At 46.9% G+C, this 17,996-nt stretch overlaps 1 protein-coding gene across 1 annotated transcript in view; it reads left to right on the forward strand.

Annotated features, from left to right (window-relative positions):
• LOC146353035 (alpha-2-macroglobulin-like protein 1) overlaps nucleotides 1–4,989 on the forward strand; it is a 95,896-nt gene extending 90,907 nt beyond the window's left edge. The window contains exons 35-37 of the mRNA XM_084835508.1: nucleotides 171–273; nucleotides 1,855–1,896; nucleotides 4,133–4,989. Coding sequence (XP_084691634.1) covers nucleotides 171–273; nucleotides 1,855–1,896; nucleotides 4,133–4,158 — 171 coding nt within the window. The 3' untranslated portion in view covers nucleotides 4,159–4,989. The remainder of the gene's footprint in view (nucleotides 1–170; nucleotides 274–1,854; nucleotides 1,897–4,132) is intronic.
• Nucleotides 4,990–17,996: the final 13,007 nt, after the last annotated feature.

Raw genomic sequence — 17,996 nt, forward strand, 5'->3', positions numbered from 1 at the left:
CTGAAGAGTGGGGAGCGGGGAAGTCTGAGAGCATTTGTCCCAGATGACAGCCCATCTTCTAAGCAGTAAGGAAACGTGGGTGTGAATAATACAGTTGTTATCTGCAGGAATAGGCCTTGGGAAAAGCCTGGCATAGATGTGATACCTTTCCATACTCTGTCTCTCCTTAGTTGGATAACGCTGTTCAAAACTACAGTTTTTCTGTGGAGCAAGAATTTGAAGTGACAGATCTTAAGCCAGCAATAGTGGAAGTCTATGATTATTACTATCCAAGTAAGTGTCTTCCTGGTTACTCCCCATTTGTACGCAGCTATGTATCATCGCTCCATTGTCCTTCCTTGTAGCCCCTACAGATCTTTTCCAGGACTTTTCAGGCTCCACTACTCTGTTTATTTTTCAAACGTGTTCCTCCCCAGCACTGTGCTCAGGGCCAAGGCCAGCACCTGACATCCTTGGGCAGCTGGCAGGGCCCCAGCATCCTGGCAGGGCCCACTGCTGACACCTGCTCTGGGCTCTAAGCAGCCCCAGGCAGCTCAGTCTAGCTGTCACTTTAATTTCCCCCACTGCCCCCAATATGGTGTCACTCCGGGATTATGGGAAATTTAAACGGTGGTCTGCAGCCAACCAGCACTGCCTGGAGGGTTGCTGCCCACCACAGCTGCCACCTAGGCCTGCCATGACCCATCAGTAGAGGAGGGGGCCCACCAGAAGGCACTTTGCTCAGGGCCCCCTCAAACCTGACTGTGCTTGTAAGAACTCTAAATCCAGGTGCACCAAGAGGCTGGCCTCTTTTCTCAGCATGCTCTCTGCCTTCCTCTCTTCCTATGGTCTGCTGGGAATATTAACCCTAATGGAAATGTAACAGGACTTCACTTCAGGCCAATATCTGAGGAACATGTGAGCACTGTATGGGTGGATTTAGATGTGCACTTACCACATCCAAGTCATATATGTTCACTATAAACGTGGTGGCAATTTCTGCCCAAACCATGTAGTGGCATGCATATCCACATATCAATGCATCATCATCATTTTATATAGCTCCTTACAACAACCCTATGAGTTATGCAATATTACGGTGGGCATGTGTTTGATCTTTACTCTTGAAAAGAAAAGAAAAACTATATATTTCTAAAATGGTCTCCTCAATTCTGAGCATGCCGTCTGTTTTGTCAAAACATTGTGTTTTATTCCATTCATACTATCAGAATGCAGCTGGTACTTGCATCCACTGGGGTGGTCCTGGGGCTGCCAGTTCCTCTGTGAGGAAAAGACTGTCAGAACCCTCAAGGGTGAGCTTTTCACCCGCTCTGCCCCTGTGCCCTGCCTAGGACCACCATGAGGAGCTGTTGCCTGGAGGGTGGCTGCCATTGGAAGGCTGCCCAAGGCACTTACTCTTGCTCCTTTGTGATATTCTGGCCAGGCCAGTTCTTGTTTTTAGGAATGGGGGAAGGATGTGTTGGGTTTTAAGTTTCCTAGTTTAAAGGTAACAAAGAGTCTTGTGCCACCTTAAAGACTGGATGCTACAAGACTCTTTATTGTTTTTGCTGCAATAGACTAATGTGGCTACTCTCTGGAAATTGTGTTAAAGATGTTATTGCTCTTTTACATTTTGGTTTAATTTGTATGTTGTTGAAGGCTTCCTAACCTGGTTCCCTCCTGATGTATTGCACTCATGGGAGCTGTAGTGCAACGCATCTGGACGGCACCAGCTTGGAAAGGCTGTGATATTGCTTTGCTTCCCTTGAATGATGTGTTTGTTTTAACTTTTGTGAGCTGCCTGGGGGGCCCTTTAGGCAGAAAGGTGGCATCAAAACAGAGCCATCTCACTGGCAATTCTTCTCTCTCACTCAGGTGACAACACAGCTGTTGAATATAGTGCCCCCTGCAGCCCAGGTAAGGATGGAATGGGGTAACTCTTGAGTTACTGGTTTTTATCTGCCAGTGATTTGCTGCTTTCTTTGTACTGGTTGGGCCACTTCCCACCCCTGGTCATTCATTTGCTCAGTAGCTCCTCCTTTTTGTAGCATGTGAAGAAGAGCTGAGCCAGATGCTGCTCTTTCTGTTCAAGCAGCTGCTATAATGAAAAGCTGGAGCGTTTTGGAGGAGCATGTCATTTGCATGGTTTTTCTTCCAATCTTTTGTAATGCCCTTTCCTGGGAGAGAATCCTTAATAGGGTGGATAGATAAGAAAAGCTATTTTGACCACTCAGAATCTAAACCAGGGGTGAGGAACCTTTTTCAGCATGAGGGGTGGGGTGGCTGGAGGTCAGAGCTCTGCTGTTTTCTAGCTGTCCAAGATTAAAAATAAAGATTTTAAGCAGAAGGGGCAATGGGCCCTGGCAGACACCGGGGGGAGGGGCGCTGTCTGGGTGTACCACATTGCTAAACCCAGTACACCCCTCATGGCTGCTTGTACGCCTTACAGCATTCCAGACAGTCACCCTTTGCTACTGATATACCCAGCAGAGTCTACTATTAACTCTCTTGCCAAGCTTCAGTGTCTATATGTATTTCAGGGCTAAACTGGATGTGATGTCAACGTGTCATATGGAATCACATTCGTGCTCAAAAAAAAGTGAACAGCATGGTTTGTTGGGTTAACTCTGAGTTGCATAGCCCATAAACAACCCAGCCTTTCTGGGTTCACACTTCACAAAACAACCCAGGAACAGGGTATTCCTGAGTTGTTAATTGAAAGCAGAAATGATGAAGGTGCAGGAGGCAGCGTGCGCATCGCTTTGTTCTTCCCCAGGAATCCCTGGGGTAAATAAATAACCCAGGAAATGCAGCATGACATGCGAACTGGGCCGCTCAACAAAAACCAAGGAGGCACACATCTGCTTTTATTATAATGTTAAAGCACATAATTTAATGTCTAATTTTGCTGTCCGTGTCTCTAAAAGTTTAGTGTCAGAAACATATTACTTTTAACATTATTTTTAAGTTCAGATGCTTTTCCCGACTTATAATAAATACTGTATTTAAAAAATAATAAACACCTCATGTAAAGATTTCTCAATACGTTTGTGCAGGCTATGTGAAAAGTTGCGTATGATGGGTGCTTAACTGTGAACACCCTGAATGAAATTACTGGCATATCTTTTGTTTATTAAGACAAATAAATCTGGACTTATCTGGTAGTAAGTCCACCTGAAAGCAGTAGGACTTACTTCTGAGTAGACCTGCCTAGGATTGCACTGTCAGGATGTTAATGGCACGCAGTGAAACAAATGGATGACGAATAATGTGAAAATACAGAAACGAGAGAGGTGCTTCTAGGCAGAAGGCTCCTAGAGGTAGCGATCAGAAGGCCTTGTGCAGCTGTTCTGTCTTTTGTTCCTTAATGGATTTCCTGCGTTAAGGAAAAAGATGGAAGAAGTGGTGGGAAACTCAGGAGGGGTATGAGTAGAAGACAACAACGTCCGGTCCCTCCCGTAAACCTCCATGAATGAAGCAGGGTGATGGTGTCATAAAAGCCTTGTCTGGAAGCACCATTAGGGCCCGGCATTTACTCTGGAATAGCCAAGTATTTTCACTCGCTTTTTATGGGCATTCACACAGCATCATCGTGGTTTTTCCCTGGTCCTTCCAGCTCTTTAGATGCTTCCAGATGGAAGGCTCCTAGCACTACAAAAGAAGGGCTGTTCTACTGTACGCAGAATTGCAACCTACTTGCCACACTATCAGGTGCTTCCAGAAGAGGCTTTTCTTCGGCAATCACCCCACCCCATTCACAGAGTTTTATGAGGGGTCCAGATTACGTTGTGTTCCATTTGTAAGCATCTTGTATTTCCCCACTGCATCTTCTGTCTTCTTTCTTTCTTTCTTTCTTTCTTTCTTTCTTTCTTTCCACAAAACAACCACTAAGGAGGAAAGGATGGTGTAGCTGTACGAGGCCTTTTGACTGGTTGCGCTAGGAGCCGTCCATTTGGAAGCACCCTCCAGCCCTGGTAGCTGGAAATACTATTCCAACACCACTTGTAGCTTACCGTGGAAGAGCAATTATTTTGTAGTGCTAGGAGTTTCTGTCTCAAAGTACCCCATGTCCTACAAAAACTCATGGTATAACGTATAATCTCTCTTTTATTATAGATTCATGCTTTTTTCAAACTTGATTTTCTTTCCACAGAAACCACAAAAGAAGATAGCCTGTAAAAATCTACTTTTTTATCTGAAACACCCCAGTGTGAGCATCGAAATTGCTGGAGTAGACTGGCTTTGTCCTGTGTCATTCTTTTGGGATTGCTCATTTAATAATAAAACTATATGGAAGGGGTGTGCAGGCCAGTCTTCCCTCCTTTGTCCCACCCTTCAGTGGTAAGATCCTTCTGGATATTTAGTAGGAAAGCCTTCCCCAACCTGTTGCCCTCCAGATGTTGGCTGGGGCCGATGGGGTGGGCGTCCAAAACATCTGGAGAGCGCCAGCTGGGGCAGGACAAGGAATATGTTTCGCAAATCAAACCCAACAGTCACAAGCTAACAAGTACTGCCACATGTCACTGCAGACAGGGAACAAATAGGCTTGACTGGTTGAGATAGACAGAATCCCCACATCTCACTTCAGAGTATGTTTGGTGTTTGGGGGGTTTTCCATTCATATTCTACCTGCCTTCCAGAAGAGTTGATGGAAGCTATTTTGGATTCCAGATGCTTTGGTTCTAGTGAGGAATGTACTAAAATCTGGCACTTCTGGAAGCTTCATTGACACAGCAGGTTTCCTCTCCACACATGCTGGGATTCTGTCACCCTTCTGAGAACAAAGGGGCATGAACAGTAGAGAGGAGGCCCTGGGCACTGATGTTCTTCCAATGTTCGGGAGGTGGGGGGATGCATCTGTCATAGCCCTGAGCAGATATTTATCAGCATGAAATGCAGAAAGCTCTTCTAAGCTGAACCTAGAAAGCCCTCGTTAATTCAGAATTGGGGAATCACCCGCCAAAGCCAGACATTAGATCAAGCAAAATAAAGTGGATTCTGTTCTTTCGTGTGCTCGCTTTCTATTTAGAAAAACAACGCATCTTATAATAAGTAATAACAATACTAAAACATTTTAAAATATCAAAAGTCAATCACACAGTGAAAACCCCCATGTCCATCACTTTCTATGAAGTCCCATTCTCCTTAAACGTTAGGGCCTAGAAGCCCATGAGGCCAAAAGTCCTTCCGAAGCAGCACACGTGATTCTATTTCAAAAAGAATCTGCTTGACTGCCTTCCCCAATCTTTTTAAAGTCCCTTCTCAATGCGCTTTCTGGAACTCATCCCAGAATTCATTATGCCCTTCAAGAATCCCAGTATTATCTCTGTGCACTGAGTGATATGTTGTCTCCTTGTGCAGGATTCCGGCCTTCCCTAGGAGCACATTTAAGAAAACCATGACCTTGGCCATGTGAGCCAATTATACAGGCAGGCATGTTTTGAGAGAAACGAGGCAGGAGAGCGAGCAACCGATTCCACTGGGCCATACGAGTTGGAAGGGCGCGATTACCAGTGAGAGTAATCAATTCCTCAGCATGGGATACGGCGCATACTGGTGGTGCAGGGTGGGTAGGCGTGATCAGCATTGGACACAACTGTTGGAAGCAGGGAGGCGTTTGCCACTTGAAGGATGCCGTCCGAAAACTAGGAAATTACTAATTTAAAGGTCGACTAGAGGGAAGCAACTTACTAAAGACAAAGCAGCCAGCAGGAAGTAGACTGAATTGTGTATCCTGGACATGCTGGCACTGCAAATACGTTTTACATTTTCTTTTAAATCAGCAGTTTTGAGGTCTGAAAAAGGGCAAAATGAAGGGAAGACTGGAGTGCACGGAGTTGGGGACCCCTGGCCTAGAACCTGATCTCTTGTCACACTGTTTGCCTCAGTTCCTCAGAGTCCCTTCCTGAAAATATCAGTTCAGGCATGGGTATCTGCGGTGAAGCCATACGGGGTAAACAACCATTCAGCTTCTCTGCAATCTCCGTATCCTCCTTTAATTCCGTTGTCATCCAACAGCCCAACTGCCTCTGTAGCCGATTTTCTGCTTCTGATGGATAGGATTTCCTTGCTGTTGGCCTTGGTGTTACAGAGCCTTTTTGTTCAGTCGTTCAGTCGCGTCCAACTTCTCGTGACCCCATGGACCATAGCACGCCAGGCCTTCCGTTACAGAGCCTATGCCATACTAAATCTGTTCCGAGTGCATCTAAATGGGGCTATTGTCATGCTACCAACCAGCCCCATTCATGGAATGTTATGGGGTGGGGAGGGGGGGTTTCCAGAAATCAACATCTTCCACTTCTAGTGGTATGAAAGACATGGTCAGCAGACATGTTTAAGTGAAGATTGAAGCACCTCTCCCAGAGGAGACAGACCCTCCTTTATTGAACCATGCTTATTCTCCCCTCTTTTCTGTTCTCCCTTCAACCCATGAAGAACTATAACATTATCATGCCATGGTCATATACTTGGAGAGGGCAACTGAACAGAGGCAGTAAGGAGGAAGGGTAACTTGGGCAGAGGGCTGTCGGTGACCCCTCTGCTGGGGTGTGAGCTTCAGCAGGTGCCCAATGCTGCCAGCCCCTGACACCAGCCCCATAAGGTCAAAATGACTTTCTGCATCTGTCTGGACAGCCCCTTGGTACCTGCTTGCCCCAATTATCATGGTAAGACAAGATAGTGGGGCCTGAAGTCTTCCGTCATTCAGTCCCGCTATCTGCCTAAAAAGACACGAGTGCCAGCCTACACTAGAGCAGGAGCCAGATTATTAGGGACAGTGTGCCCACTGGCATCTATTTTGTTTATTATCATCCCGTGGCTCCGTCTTAGCATTGAGCCATGGACCAAAGAAGTGGATTCTGATGAAGAGTGAGAGCAGCAATGCTTTCGTTTCTCCTTGCATCTTTCCCCTCATCTGATAGTGTCCCATTGCCTGCACCATCAGATGCCTAATCCAATGGTGGAGCACTGGGTGAACGGCCCACATATCAATGATGAGAGGAGGAGGAAGAGAAGCCTCATCCCTGGTCAGGAACGTTTTACCTGGTGAAGAGGGGAAATGGTATCAGAGCCACTGGGCTGCTACGTAGCAGGCCTATTTGTTCACTTGCTTAAAAAGGTGCCTGCAGTGCTGAGAGGTTGTACATCAACATTTGCCTCAGCATCCCCAGATTCTCATCCCCATCTGGGCTTAGGCCTGAGTTGAAGGTTTCCTCTGCAGAAAGGAGCCTGTGATTTGCATACTAAGGGTCACTATCTCCTATCCCCCCAAACACACCAGGAGATAGAACAGCTCTCAAGTGCTGCCCCACAACTCTAGCATTCTTCATTGTTTGAAAAAGGCAGCTACGGTGCAGCAGAGAGAGAATGCTCTTCACTGCTGCAGTGAGTTTGCTGAGGGGGGTGGCTGGCCTAACATGCCCGAAGCAGTGCTGGCCGTGGGTCTGTTGCCTCGTCCTGGGGTGCTCCCAGACAGCAGAGTCCTACTGCTGGCATGCAGAAGGCGTCGTGCAGCTGTTCCATTTCCCCCTCTTAAATGGGTTTTTCAGTTGAATATGACAACATCTGGACCCCCTGTAAAATTCTATGACAGGCTGGGCAATGGGATGATAAAAGGCACATCTGGAGGACCCTATTCCACTTAGAGCTTAGCGTCGTCTCAATGTTTTTTTTAACAAAAAAAACCATGCCAGCCCCACCACCAACCTAAGGGGTGGGGGTGGGGGGAGGGCGTATTTTGATCATAGGGCAAGCAAGTTCCACCACTGAAATGCCAGCAGAAAGTCCACTGGGGAAGAAGAGGCAGAACAGCTGCACAAGGCCTTCTGATGGGTACCGCCAGGAGCCTTCTGTCCAGAAGCACCTCTCATGTCTGTATGTTTACATTACTTGTTACTCATTTGTTTCAATGTATACTATTAACGCCCTTACAGTGCAATCCTACGCAGGCTTTGTTGTTGTTGTTGTTGTTCAGTCGTTCAGTCGTGTCCGACTCTTCGTGACCCCATGGACCATAGCACGCCAGGCCTTCCTGTCCTGCGCTCTCTCCCGGAGCGTGCTCAAGTTCATATTCATTGCATCCGTGATGCTATCTAGCCATCTCATCCTCTGCCGTCCCCTTCTCCTTTTGCCTTCAGTCTTTCCCAGCATCAGGGTCTTTTCCAGGGAGTTTTCTCTTCGCATTAGGTGGCCAAAATATTGGAGCTTCAGCTTCATTATCTGTCCTTCCAATGAGCACTCAGGGTTGATTTCCTTTAGGATTGACTGATTTGACCTCCTTGCAGTCCAGGGGACTCGTAAGAGTCTTCTCCAGCACCACAGTTCGAAAGCATCAATTCTTCGGCGCTCAGCCTTCCTTATAGTCCAGCTCTCACAGCCATACATTACTACTGGGAAAACCATAGCTTTGATTAGACGGACCTTTGTCGGCAAGGTGATGTCTCTGCTTCTTACTATGCTGTCTAGGTTTGCCATAGCTTTCCTCCCAAGGAGCAAGCGTCTTTTAATTTCATGGCTACAGTCACCGTCTGCGGTGATCTTGGAGCCCAAGAAAGTAAAATCTGTCACTGCTTCCATTTCTTCCCCTTCTATATGCCAGGAAGTGATAGGGCCAGATGACATGATCTTAGTTTTTTTAATGTTGAGTTTCAAACCAGCTTTTGCACTCTCCTCTTTCACCCTCAACAAGAGGCTCTTGAGATCCTCTTCGCTTTCTGCCATTAGGGTGGTATCGTCTGCATATCGGAGGTTGTTGATAATTCTCCCAGCAATCTTAATTCCGACCTCTGATTCATCCAACCCGGCATTTCTCATGATGTACTCTGCATATAAGTTAAATAAGCAGGGTGACAATATGCAGCCTTGTCGTACTCCTTTCCCAATTTTGAACCAATCGGTTGTTCCATGTCTGGTTCTTACTGTTGCTTCTTGACCCTCGTACAGGTTTCTCAGGAGATGGGTAAGGTGGTCTGGTACTCCCATCACTTTCAGAATTTGCCACAGTTTGTTGTGATCCACACAATCAAAGGCTTTAGCGTAGTCAATGAAGCAGAAATAGACGTTTTTCTGGAATTCTCTTGCTTTCTCCATGATGCAGCGAATGTTGGCGATTCCTATCGAGTTAAGTGGGACTTACTGCCAGGTATGTGTGCCCTTGTTGTTGTTCAGTCGTTCAGTCGTGTCCGACTCTTCCTGACCCCATGGACCATAGCACACCAGACCTTCCTGTCCTGCGCTCTCTCCCGGAGCATGCTCAAGTTCATATTCATTGCATCGGTGATGCTATCTAGCCATCTCATCCTCTTCCATCCCCTTCTCCTTTTGCCTTCAGTCTTTCCCAGCATCAGGGTCTTTTCCAGAGAGTTTTCTCTTCACATTAGGTGGCCAAAATATTTGAGCCCTTAATTCTTATTAAATGAATGATATACCAGTAATTTAGGTCAAGGTGTTCATAATTAAGCAGAGAGGCGAAAATGGGGCATTCCTGGGCCGTTCCGGGGTGGGGAGGTCAGAATAAAGCTTCCTGAAAATTCTCTCTGTGCAAAGCTCTGGTGCCAGAATTATGCATCTGACTCAGAGTACATGAAGCCCCTCCTCAAAGGCTTGCACTGGCTCCTCATCCCCTCCCACATTTTATCCGTATACACAGCTTTGCACCATCATCCCCCAGGTCTTTCCAGATGGAGGGTTCCTAGTGCTATGAATTAAAATACACTGATACAAAGAGAAATTAAGCACTGACTTATTCAGTCAGTGGCTTAAGACTTACAGACTCAAGGAGGTGTCACGGGATGATAGTAAAAAAGATGGACACAAGCATGCTGTCACTGCAAGAGTGACAAGATAATAAAATAAAGGCATAGGCTGAGCAAAGAAGATAAGGGCAAAGATTATAAGCCCACCAAAGCACTCTGCTATAGCTAATTAGCATAAGCAAATACCAGTCATTGCCCTGCTTTAAAGTTAGTATAAGAAGAAAACAAATATCAGTATAAGTAAAAACCAACTACCAGCATGTTCTAATGGGGCATTAGTAGAAGTAAGGGAAGTAATGGAAAGTTTGAGAGGAAAAACCGCAAGAACATAAATGGTGTGGAGATTTGGTGGGTTTGAACAGGAAAACAGTTACCAGAATTAAGTAAAAAGAAAATAAACTCACACAGGTGAGGACCATTACCATACTTTAATCAAGAGGGCATACGGACCGAATGATGAATAATCAAGTTTGACTTGTGTAACCATGTTTGGCAGGTTGTCACAGACAGGAAGGCCAGGATCTCTTCTCGTTCATCCCAGAGCGCAGGACATGGAATAATGGGCTCAAGTTACTGGAAGCCAGATTCCAGCTGAACATCAGGAAAAACATCCTGACTGTTAGAGCAATACGACAACGGAACCAATTCCCCTGGGAGGTAGTGGGCTCTCCCACACTGGAGGTGTTCAAGATGAGGCTGGACAGACAGCCATCTGTCAGGGATGCTTTGACATAGATTCCTGCATAGAGCAGGGGGTTGGACTCAATGGTCTTATGGGCCCCTCCCAACCCTATGTGTTGCCCCGGCCGTGGGCATTGAACTCTTAGGTTAGAAGTGCCAAGAGAGTGATACATCAGACTCAAAGGTTTGCTTACAAAGAGTACTTTATTGGGTAACTTACAGCACACAGGAGTACCTAATGGTTGGATCAGACCGCTTCTCTGAACCCCGAGCCATTGGGCACAATGGGTCTTATACGCTACAGGTTAGCAATAAGCAGCGTTTCAGCAGCACGCGCCGCTAGCGTTCATTCTCAGCATAGGCTAGAAGTGTTTGGTTCTCAAGCACAGCCACCTGTAGCTTTAAGGTAAACAAACTCTGCTTCCCAGGCACATCAGAGATAAAGCCTCTCCTCATTAGCACCAAGAAGGCTGTTATCGGCCTTTTGAGTCATCTGCACTTGCTCAGAGGCCTACTAGCATGGGAATTGCACCAATAATGAACTTAAGCAAGCATTATGGATCTCTAGGCCCCTCTGACACTATAAATGACTTGGCTACACTCCTGGGGCCATCACATTCCACACTCAGATGATCAAAGACCGATAACAGTCTGCCTTGCCACTTGATCACCAGGGGGTTGACGTCTACTTCAATGTGTACTTTAAAATGTGATAGACATATAAGCAAGCATACAAAGCTAAAAAGCTACCAATAACAGTCAGAATTATTGCAACCACTCACTTCCAACCCTCACCCCCCCCGATTCCTTGAAACCACTCTGAAAACGGGCCGAAAAGGGACGCACCTTCTAGCTGATGTATTTTCTCTCTTTGCTTGTATGTAACAGCCCAGAGGTGGGCTATTATCTCCCCCCTCCCCCATTTGGGAAGAGAAATCTCTCCCCCCCCCCTCTCTCTCTCTCTGACCTGCCAGTCTTGCAGATCCTGTTTCAAACTTTCTACATAGAACTCTCTGTGCCATGCACCAACTTCAACCCTTCACTTGTCTTCTCTGCAAGTTAGGCTGTTTGCCTTCGTCTCAACAGAAATTCACTTAGTTAAACCTTTCTGCTTTACACTAGCCCCAGTGACGCACATTTGGGATAGGCTCTTTTTCACCTTCTAGTCACATTTTCTCATCTTAAAGAATTCCTACATTATTGTGGCTACTCTACCCCCAGGTAATAAGCTCCAGGCATAATCAGTGGTTGCCCCCATTCACCCTGGGGGCAACCATGGCCACACTTTTTCACTACAAATGTTCTTTCTCCTTCTCTCTGTCTTTCTCTACCTGTCTTTGTCCCTCTGCTTGTTAACTCTGAAGGCTCTGTCCTGGGTGGCACTAACATTAAACCACTGGGGACCACACTCGGTGTCATTCAGAGTTGCAACTGACAGTAAAGACGTTTGCAAATATCGCATAGTAGTTAACAAATCATAAAACACACACAACAAACTTTCATTGAAATCTAACACCATGACTGGAAAACATTTCTTGTATGGTGAGGCATGATGGAGCAGATCCAGCAATCGTATTGCTCCTCTGGTTGGGCCCATCAAGATCACGGGAAGGGCATACTCACACACTAGGCCACCACTTCTGCATCGGGAACTCCACGCTGCATGAGTTCTGGCAGGGGGAAGTCCAAATGTCACAGATCAAATTCGGCCTGCCATGCACTGAGCTGACTACAAGCTGAGCTGACACAGACGCACGATCCATAGCAAATGTCATAGTTCAAGGCTATGAAAAGCCTCACAATACTGTCCATGGCAAGTCTCTGGCAATTCAAAGTTCCGGTCCATGTGCAGAGTGTCTCTAAAAAGTCCAAATGATGATGGATCTAAACAGAGAAGGATTTGGGCGATGAAGACAGGATGTTTCTAGCAAAGGCTCCCCGCCTCTACATCAGCTTAAGGGGGAAGGTGTGACCCTACACCGCATCCAGATCTCTTGACGGACAAGGGCCTTTAACTTTTCAGCAAGGCCTCTGTCTAAACAGAGCGGCACAGCTCAGCTCTCCAGCCGTGACGCTTCAACCTGGGCAACCCCTCTGTAAATCTTACTCTACTTCTGTCAGGTTCTCACAGACATCTTTTCCAGCCTCCCTGCCCGCCAAGGCCAGACCAGCAGCAGCCAGGGAGTTGGGTGACTCCCCCTGGCTCCGTTCTGAGAACACACAGAGATAAGCTCACACAGATTCTGACATTCTAAAAAGTGAATAGGCCTAAACTCTTCCAGGCTATTTCTAATCAAATCATGGCCATAACGGACAAGGCCTCACTGCATGTCTGAAGCTGGGCCTTTGACATTATCTTCGCTCTCATAACACTTAACAACAACGGAACAACAATTGTGCTTTTAAACACATCTTAAACAAGGAGTAAGCTTTTGGGGCTATCTATCACAAGACAGGCTAGCCAGGGATTCACAACATGACACACACACACTCTTTTTCTTCTCCCTTAACCTGGCACACAGCAACAAAGTGCCGAACAGGGAGGCGGGGGTCACTTCATACTTGCATTCTTCTGCGCAGCCATCAATCTTCTTTGAGAGGCGGCAGGGTGATTTGCAGGGCTTGAAGGTAAAGCGTCACAGTTTGTATTTGTAAATCCCAAATTCGAAACAAGACACAATGAGATACAGGACAACCGAATCTTTGCCTTGTCAGGGGTGACAAACAACTCAGGTCAGCTTTTTCCGCTGGGGTCTCAAACAGGAAAACAGTCTTAGTTTACAATTTTAACATCACTGACAGCGTCAGCCAGTTGGCTACACAGATCCCTGTGTCTTTGGAGACAGCTACTACAGTATCTTCTTTTCCTTCTTGCTCAGGTTGAGTATCCCAGCTTACACAGTTTGTTCGCAGCTTCCAGGAGCATGGTAGTAGCATTTTCTCAATCTCCTCAGCACACATGCTGAGGCAGTCCAACGCTGGACACCTATATCTGTGAGATTTCTTCATTACAGGAAATCCCACAGCAAAAGCTTAATGGTTACACTCTTCAGAAATCATATAGCTGATGGTCAGTAGCTACAGGCTCTATGCAATTCTAACACAGTTCAAAGCTAAACACGGTTACCTTGACAGAGATCTTCATCGTGGTTGTTCCGCTTCATTCTGCCTTGGGACCGTCCTCTGGCGTGCTTTCTGCTCTAAGAGGGGTCTAGCCCATGCTCTGGGGGCTGATTCTTCAACTTTATTCCGTTCCGTGTCTTCATCTTCTGGGTCATTTTCAGTTTCCACTTCTTAGGGATTTCATCCCAATCAGGCGAGGTGATGAGGTTCCACCCTTCGAGACGCTGTGGGGAATTCTCCCCCCCCCCCCTGCGTACCAGGCTAATGGCAACTTCTTTGGCTTCATGCTCCCACACCTTGTTAGAGGCCAGGCTGTCCTGCAACATTTCTCTAACCAACAGCCTCAGATCTTCTTTCAGCTTGGCCTTGAGCTTTTCTGCTGTTTCCTCTCTCCATTCCAACTCCTTCTGCCCAACAGCTCCTCAAGCTGTCAGCAATAACCATGCTAGAGGTCCTGCACGCTGCTTCTCTTTAGCCGACCACTTTCCCAGCTGCAGAGATTCTTACGCAGTTTCCAGACCCACTGGGGTGCATTCCTCTTCGACCTCTGGCCATGCAATCGGGCCACTCAGGACCGCCAATTGCTTTGCGCTGGACCCCACAGAACCTCCTGTGGCCAGCCTGGGAGTCAGTTTAACACGCCTGCTCCCCGATCCTCCTTCCCTCTGAATCTGAACATAGCAGTATCTTTGACACCCTGCTTGCTGTGCCGAATGTGTTGCCCCGGCCGTGGGCATTGAACTCTTAGGTTAGAAGTGCCAAGAGAGTGATACATCAGACTCAAAGGTTTGCTTACAAGGAGACTGTATTGGATAACGTACAGCACACAGGCATACCCAATGGTTGGATCAGACCGCTTCTCTGAACCACGAGCCATTGGGCACAATGGGTCTTATACTCTACAGGTTAGCAATAAGCAGCATTTCAGCAGCACGCGCCACTAGCGTCCATTCCCAGCATAGGCTAGAAGTGTTTGGTTCTCAAGCACAGCCACCTGTGGCTTTAAGGTAAACAAACTCTGCTTCCCAGGAAGAGTGCGTAATAAGGTTTTCTTCTCGTTAGCAAGGAATGCACTGAGAAGGCTGTTATCGGCCTTTTGACTCATCTGCACATGCTCAGAGGCTTACTAGCATGGGAATTGCACCAATAATGAACTTAAGCAAGCATTATGCATCTCTAGGCCCCGCTGACACTATAAACGACTTGGCTACACTCCTGGGGCCAATACACCCTACTATTCTATGATTCTATGATTACGCAGTAGCTACCATAGCTTGGACCTAGGTGTATAAAAAGGTGTTGTGTGCTCATGAAATGGTGCCCTAATTTTGATTTCGACAATTCAGAGAGCATGTCTTGTTAACTTTGAGATCCTGAGACAGATCAGCGCCACCTCTAGTGGGTACAAAACTTGAAGCAAAACTGTAAGGCTGGTCTTGTTTCTTTTCTGTCCTTTGTGTATGTTCTACTTCACTATAACTATTCTAAATAATACTTTAAAAATAAAGCTTACTGAAGCCAAAGGTGAATTACAAGCCACAAACCTATATCCCTGCACCAGGCAGGGTTGTAAGGACATGTTCTTAGAGGGACACTGCTACTTAAGTTTAAGAAACCCAAGTAGATTTTTGAACCAAATTATTTTCCCTATACTACTAAGAAAAACAAGAGTGGAGGAACAAGGCAGGCACACATTCATCACATCAGCGGGCTGCAGGACCTGGTATTCATCCGAGAAAATACAACAAGGTGGTTCTCTAATGGATTCAATGAGAATCCCATGTGGGTAGAATGTTTTTATCAGTAGAATGTTTTCACAAACACAGCATTCTGCGGAGGATTCCCTATGGCTACCCTGGGAACCTGTGCAATGTAGGCTCTGCACCACATGAAAGAGTTCTACTAGATGATGCTGCATTGACACAATTGCGGGAGGTGGGGGAGGCACTCCTTTCTCACCATCACTGCCACAGAATAGATTGTAAAGTGGACTCTAGCCATTTGGTTGGACTCAGGGCCCAACTACATGTTACCATAGCAGTGGGCAAAAGGTTAAAGCCCCCCTACCCCCGCCCCCCAGACAAAGGCACAACTTATTCTGAGCATTCACATCTTTATTCAAAGAAAACAAAAAACAGAAAAGAAAGCATATGTATGCGGAGATTCCGACAAAATTCTTGTAAGGAGGTTCTCCTTGTTTACATTTCAAACAAAGCTTTTATACAATGTATGACAAGGCACATCTTTGGCTAACACAGATTGGATATAGAACATTACAGAGGTAGGATGAGTTATAAAATACTTCTGATTGGATTGTAACTGCCACATAGCAAAACAATAAGTATTAGTTGCCAGTTTGATAAGCAGTTCTTACTATTCTGGTTTTATCTGGGTTTTCAGATGACATTGAACCTGGGGCACAAATTTTCCCCTCTTACCCCAACATTGCTTTTTACCCAGACTTTTGGGGCACAATCCTATGGCCACTAGACAGCGCTTGGAAGAGCAGCGTGAAGTGGGGGAAAGGGGGCATTCCCGGGGGGGGGAGTTTGGAAGTGCCAGTATGACACTTCCTTTGTGTTGCCTGGCCTCCCTACCCCACGCTCTGGGATCCCATGGCTAGACAGCCCAAATTGGCCATCTAGCCATGAATGCAGGGCAGCTGGAGTGCAGAGGGGACAATCCCCTCCGTGCTCTGCCTGCCCTGCATTGGATAGGAGGTTGCCTCCAAGTTTGGAGGCACCCCTCTATCCCCACAGGATTGCTCCCTTAGTCTGCTTGCTTTTGTTTACTCTACTTTGGTACATGAAAAGTTAGTGAAATACGGGGTCAGAGCAAGCATCAGTCTGATTAATAGCTCTTGGAATTTTCTTCCACATAGCTAGCCGTTACTGTAAAATAATGCATAGTTTTGGTCCTCAGCCTGAGTTTTTCTCCACTTGCATCCTAGCCATCTTCCCCACTGTGTCATTGCCCACAGTTCCTAGTACAGTAAGAAGCCAACTGGCCTCCATTCTGTGAGAAAGCCCATTTGTGAGTGCTCGTGTCCCCGAGGGTGCTTCCAGACAGGGGGCTCCTAGCCTTGCACAATCATTGCTTTTCCGACATAAGCTACAAGAGTTCAGCAAGGGCTAGAGACTTGCTCTTTTTTACTTAAAAGCTGGGAATGTGGGCTAACTAGTGGACCACCTGAGAGGGTTGACTAGGGCTGCAATCCCCTTAAGGGTTAATCCGGCCATGACTGTACTAGTCATCTCAATCCTTCCTAGGAACACAGGAAGGTGCTTAATACTGAATCAGATCATGGGCCAGTCTAGTTCAATTCTGGCAGCAACTCTCCAGGGTTCCAGGGGTCTTTCACAGTCTTAGGAAGAGATTAAATAGGGCCTCTGATATGCAAAGCAAGCGGTCTGCTATGGACCTATGGCTATTTGCTAATTCACTGAAATAAGCCTAGGAAGAAAATAAATAGTAATAATGCTTTGAACCATCATTTCCTTATGTCCTATGTCCAGTCCTTGTTGGCAAAGGCCATCATCTCAGCAACACATCTCTGCTAGAAGAGAATTTCCTGGTCACTCTCAGACCTATCTATCATGGCTAAAAGGAGGGGGTGGGGGGAAGAATGATAAAAGCCACACAAAAAGGAAAGTATTATGAACAAGGAGAGAATCAGTGTGGTGTCGTGATTACAGTGTTGTACTGGGACTCAGGAGATCCAGGTTCTGGTCCCCACTCAACCATGAAGCTCACTAGGTGACCTTGGGACAGGCACTGACTCAGACTAACCTATCTCACAGGGTTGTGAATTTGTGAGGATAAAATGGAGAGGACCACCAACCCCTTGAGTTCCTGGCAAGAGGAAAAAGGGCAGGATATAAATGTAATTTTGAAAAATAAAAAGGCAACAAGAACAACTACCAAGAGAAGGAAAACTAGTGTATTAAATCCCCCATCCCCACTTCCGACCCTTTTCTTAGGCCCATGACGTTGGCGAGATATGATTTATAGCACAGCTGGGGAAACTCCCTAGCAGGAGGCTGTATGACTGCATTCGAAGTGGCCGGTCGGTCCTCACCTTCGGGGGAGGAAAAGGCACGGTGCCGGTGTGCCTTCTTTTACAAGTGCGCGGCGGGGGCGGCGGCTTCCAAAGCGCCCCGCAACCCGCGGCTTCTTCCGTGCTTCCGGGGTGGCTCCGAAGCCACCCCCGCCGCGCACCCTCGGTGAGGAATCCGGAGAATAGCGCGGGAAAAAAGGCCCCTGCCGCCGCCGCCGCCGCCGCCGCCGCTTCCCCTCCCGCGATCGCGCGAAGGAGGCTGTCCAAAGATGCGCCTTAGCCCCGCCTTTCCTTTCGAGTGGAAACGACACGTTGCATGAGACCAGCCAATCCAAGCGTCCTCCCTCTCTGTGCCCCCCACCCCACCCCACCCCACCCCGAAGACGAATTCATTTCCTCTCTCC

The sequence above is a fragment of the Heloderma suspectum genome, chromosome 2 (assembly GCF_057233095.1).
Source record: "Heloderma suspectum isolate Gila_16-S chromosome 2, 16-S_ref, whole genome shotgun sequence".
Classification (NCBI taxonomy): Eukaryota; Metazoa; Chordata; class Lepidosauria; order Squamata; family Helodermatidae; genus Heloderma; species Heloderma suspectum.